This window comes from Priapulus caudatus, unplaced genomic scaffold, assembly GCF_000485595.1.
Source record: "Priapulus caudatus unplaced genomic scaffold, Priapulus_caudatus-5.0.1 Scaffold1039, whole genome shotgun sequence".
Taxonomy (NCBI): domain Eukaryota; kingdom Metazoa; phylum Priapulida; class Priapulimorpha; order Priapulimorphida; family Priapulidae; genus Priapulus; species Priapulus caudatus.
In genome coordinates, this window is record NW_014578100.1 from 75909 (window position 1) to 81515 (window position 5607).

At 44.7% G+C, this 5607-nt stretch overlaps 1 protein-coding gene across 2 annotated transcripts in view; it reads right to left on the bottom strand.

Moving 5' to 3' along the window:
- LOC106815089 (ras-related protein Rab-4B-like) overlaps window positions 1-5607 on the bottom strand; it is a 10004-nt gene that overhangs the window by 1761 nt on the left and 2636 nt on the right. The window contains exons 2-5 of one of the 2 annotated variants that reach the window (XM_014819516.1): window positions 4768-4882; window positions 3250-3312; window positions 941-1095; window positions 323-418 (exon numbers count right to left, since the gene is read on the bottom strand). In XM_014819516.1, the coding sequence (XP_014675002.1) occupies window positions 323-418; window positions 941-1095; window positions 3250-3312; window positions 4768-4882 (429 nt within the window). The remainder of the gene's footprint in view (window positions 1-322; window positions 419-940; window positions 1096-3249; window positions 3313-4767; window positions 4883-5607) is intronic. The other variant, XM_014819517.1, reaches the window with a different exon arrangement.

Sequence of the window (5607 nt, forward strand, 5' to 3'; positions counted from 1 at the left end):
CACGCACGCACGCACGCACGCACGCACGCACGCACGCACGCACGCACGCACGCACGCACGCACGCACACACACACACCACATACCTTGCTCTATCTTGGTGAGTATGGATCGCGCACACTTCACACACACACCCACCCATCCACGCACGCACGCACGCACGCACGCACCCACGCACGCACACGCACACACACACACCACATACCTTGCTCTATCTTGGTGAGTATGGATCGCGCACACTTCACACACACACCCACCCATCCACGCACGCACGCACGCACGCACGCACCCACGCACGCACACGCACACACACACACCACATACCTTGCTCTATCTTGGTGAGTATGGATCGCGCACACTTCAGGAAGGTCTCCTCCACGTTACCTCCTGTCAACGCACTCGTCTCCAAAAACATCAGCTCTGTCAAGTAGAAACATCGTCACTCACACGCGCCGCCAGGGGGCGCCGGCGTCACGACTTCACTTACACGCTCACCACCAGGCGGGTGCCGTCACATTTGCATACACCCGTCACTAGGGGGCACTGACAATGGGATGTTTGTAAGAAATTGCCACCAGCTGGTGCCGGCCATCGTGGCTGACTTGTTGTTCGATGATAATCTTACCATCATGAAACATTTCCTATAATTTCAATTATTAATTTGTGACCAATAATTTTTACAAGAGGTTGATACAGCAGATTTTCAAGGGAAAGGAAAGTGTTGCTTTTCGGGGGGAACCACTGAGGGGCGCGACGATTTACGGCAAACATATATAATCATAGTAGATCCAACAAGCAGGTGGCACCACCTACATCACTATTACAGGTGGCGCTCCCTACATCATTATTATAGGTGGCGCTGGCTGCTGCTGAAACCTCAACTGACCAGCAGAAAAGCTGAGACTAGCTCGTTGCCGTGGCGACTCATTAACGCTGACTCACCGTTCTCCTGCGCGTATCGGCTTGCCTCCAGGAAGGTCACCTCCCTCTCCGCCTCCAGGTCCCTCTTATTGCCGACGAGGATGATGACGATGTTGGGGCTCGCGAGGGTTCGTGCGTCCGTCAGCCAGTTAGTGAGAGCGTTGTACGTCTCACGGCTGCAACACACACACGTGTTATCAGAGATGCCAACACTTTTCTGAGCAAACTGTAGTGAGGATGTCTGAAATCTGTAGTCCGAGGGTCACGCAGTGACCTGAGTATGCTAGGGGGTTCGGGACATGCACCCCCCCGGAAATTTTTTGATTCCGAGATGCAATTTCCTGCATCCTGGGATCCAAAATGACAATAAGTTCACACTGATATTTGCTGCTAAATACATAGTTATTTTCAATCATGTTATATCAATGTAACACTGAAACAAAACACTTGAAATATGATCAAAATAATTTTTTTTTTATCGTAATAAAAATCGTAGTTGTATGCAAACTGGTCGTAGTCGTCAAAATGCATACGAAATTCTTATAAAATACGAATAAATCGTATTGGTTGGCATCTCTGTGTTATTGTTACAGTCGTGGCTACGTGTCCGGTTACCGGATGCTCAGCTCCCAGGCTACTGAACCCAACTATATTTTACCCAGTAAAAACAATAAACAATAAGTTTTTACCATAATATTACTTACCTTTAGGTATTTTATAAAAAAAAAGGTGTTTTTATAACTTTTGAAGCAATAGCAAATCCAGTAAAATCAACGATTTGAAAGGGGACGTGGCCTAATCGTGACGTGGATTTGAGACGTGTACGTCTCATGGCTGCAACACATGCAGGGCATGAAATTCAGATTTTTTTGCACCACGCCAGAAGGCTGGCAACAGCAGTTGTTTTACCAGCCCTCACCATAATTTACCATTTATAAGACTGTTTCACTGACTCTTGCTTGTCCGAAAAATGTAGCGTGCGGCATCGCGCATAATAGTAGCTATTATAATATAAATATAATAATGTTATTGTTATCGTTAGAGGTAGGATGCGAGTCTCTTTCTCATCACGGCTGCAACACATGTTATCGTTAACGTTAGATGTAGGATATGAGTCATCATCAAAAGCTTCAACACATGTTACGATATATTATAGATATATATGTATCTATCTGATCTTTACAGTTCTCGGCATAATCACACTTGGCAAAATCTGGAATTAACAGAGACCTTGCAACATTTAGAATTGCGTGTGACTTTACCACAAACTTCATGTTCGTTTGCTGTTTCAGAGCTGCAACACATTATCGTTAAAGGAATAATAGGTACATTGATTACGCAATGTTGATGAATGCTAAAGTAACGGGCACCCTGTGTAGTTAGTAAGTACATTACCTTATAGCCAAACGCGTATTAGTTTGTCCAATATCACTGCTGGTTACTAAGAAATGTCTCATTGAAATCCGCAGTCCAAAAATCACTTGTTTACGGTTTCAAACCGCTGTCGGCGAAGCGGGTGTGATACAAATTTATAGTGCACCAGACATTTTCTCACGCATGCTCGGCCGTACGCAATGCTATCATCAGTGATTTCGTAAACATGGACGCTCGTGATAAGGAACTTTTTGTCAGGGCTGTCCACGTGCGTCCGTGATTAGTATGTGTGTTTTACTCTATTTCCATGTTTAGTCCGTGGCCGTGGTTACACCGCTGACACCTCCGTTTCATCTGGTGTCCAAAACATACGGGCCACACAAATGTTTACGTCATCGCTTGACTCCTGGATGACATTTACGGCACGTAAATGATATGTTGATACATATCAACAACCGATTTCAAGTCTTGTTTGAAATGTAACCAGCAGTGATATTGGACAAACTAATACGCGTTTCAACTTTGGCTATAAGGTAATGTACTTATTAACGACACAAGGTGCAGTTACTCTAGCATTCGTCCACATTGCATAATCAATGGACCTATTATTCCTTTAACATTGTTAACTACATATAATATATAAATATATCTCTCAGGATATATGTCCCTATCTGATCCTCAATTTTCAGGGGAATTCTAGAATGACTGAGACATTGTGCCGTATAGAAATGCATGTACCACATAATTCGTGTTAGTTTGTTTCACTGCACGTTACCTTGCTAACCGCACTTCCTAATTCTAACAACTACACAAATATTTGTCTGTGAGAGGTTTGGGACATTTCACACGCACGCACGCAGGCACGCACGCACACACGCAGGCACGCACGCACGCACGCAGGCACGCATGCACGCACGCACGCACACACACACAGCAGGAACAATAAGCTCGCTCACCTGGTGATGTCATAGACGAGTAGCGCCCCGGCGGCGCCGCGGTAGTAACTCCGCGTCACCGACCTGCAAACATCACATGATCACTCACTCACATCGCCACGGCAACGCTCGCGAACACCCGACGCAACACCACGTGTCCGCTTGGCTTAAAAGTTAATTAAGTTAATTTCAACCCCTAAATAGATGATGCAAAATATGGTTTGTTTTCAAACTTTCCCAACTAGACAGATACTTTCACTCTCCCGACAGTATATCAACACTAGTATCCCGGGAAAAGTGGAAATGCGTTTGTTTCGAACCCCTGTGCAATCTAGGTTAGGGTTAGGTCAGGGGTGGGCAAACTGCGGCCCGCGGGCCGCATGCGACCCTCTACGGGGTTCTGTGCGGCCCGCGGAAGCCTGCAGCAAATAAAAAAATAAAAAAAGAATTTTTTTTTAAAATTAATAAATTTGTGTGAAAGTCAACATGTTTGTGCTTGAACCGAGACTGACTTTTTCAGTGTCATACAGATTAGTGTTCTATTGTCTCTGGTTCGCTCTGCAACGCCATTTCAGCTAATTATGGTCCAGAGATGGCGCCCTTGAAGCGAAACGCACGTATTATCTTAGAGCGCGCCGCCCGATTTTAAAAGGTGCGGCCCTTTGACTTTTCATGGCCCACTGATGCGGCCCTTGTTTTGAAAAGTTTGCCCACCACTGGGTTAGGTGCTGGTAGAAACGTTGGACAATCACAATCATAGCCCTATAATACCTATATAAATGCATTCTGATACAACGGAGCCACCGTACATCAGTGAGAAGAACTACTCGTGAAGACTAGTGACATGCAGCACATCACGATGATATATTTGCACATATATCAGGGGTAGAAATTAACTTTTGAACGACAGACTCCCTGCCCTCAAAAAGTGGGAGTCCGCAGCAAAATGAGGGAGTCCGCAGTCTGAAGTTCAAAATTAAAGATATTAACAATAACACGTGCTTATTTTGAAGATTCATGCGGTTGCACGTCTGCCAAATTTTCACGGTAATTCCGCGAGGCCATGCTCTGGAATGAACTAGTTAGAATGGCAGAATTTTCAGGGAGTCACACGTACTCCTGCATATGTAAAATCAGGGAGTCCGACAGTAAATCAGCGAGTATTTAACTCTGGACTCCCGTTAATTTCGCACCCTGTATATTTTGTTTTGCATTTTCTAGCATTTTGGCGAAGAAGGGATCAACTAACTATTCAATCACTAAAAACGATCCAGTATTGATTATAATATATATTATTGATATATATAGATAATGACCAATCGCCAGAGACAAGTAATTAACCAATCATCAGTTGCTATAAATGATCTCTTATCGATTATGACAAATATATCAATAACGACGAATCGCCGACGACATAAGTCTGTAAGTAATGAATCACTCAGCTGTTAGAAATGATCGGTTATTGATTATAACAAATATATCAATAAAGATCAATCGCCGGGGACATCACTATGGGGGGGGGGGAGGGTTAACACTGACCTGAATCTTTCCTGCCCTGCTGTATCCCAGATCTGTAGTTTCACAGCTTTGCCGCCGACGTTTACGATCTTAGACCCAAACTCCACTCCTATCGTGTGATTTGAATCTGCTTTGACTGCAAAATGAAATCAGGTGATGTAGGAAAAGTAATTGATACGTGTTCACTCACGCTCGCGCGCGCACGCACGCACACGCGCACGCACGCACACACACACACACACACACACACACATTGATGCATGCATGCACACCCACACACACACACACACACATTGATGCATGCATGCACACCCACACACACACACACACACACGTTAATGCATGCATGCACACACACGCATGCATGCACACACACGCATGCATGCACACACACGACACTAAGGGCTGCTCAGCTTGGATCAATTATTTCCGGCATCCGATTATGAATATAATTTTTTTCGACATTCATCCGCACTTCCGAGCCGATTCGATTTCCCTTTAATAAATTATGTAAAACATGAGCCGTGAAAGTACAGGAAACTCACATGATTGTCTCTACTATATGATAAACTCATAGCATTTCTTATACCTCGCTGTGCTTAAATACCAACATGGCAAGTATATATTTTATCTGTAATTCAACCAGAGTGACCTGCGTCGCTACTCGGCGATGCTGCCGCAAGCAGACAGACATGCTTTTACGCGTAGCACCAGCATTGAGATATAGTAAATCAGTGAGAACAGGAATTACCCACCAAGACAATAGAACACCACAGTTATTTGATTTCCCTGTATGCAGCTCGCCCCTGGCACTACTTCCCATAATGGCGCGCGCCTCAGTCAAAAACCATGCCAACCGCA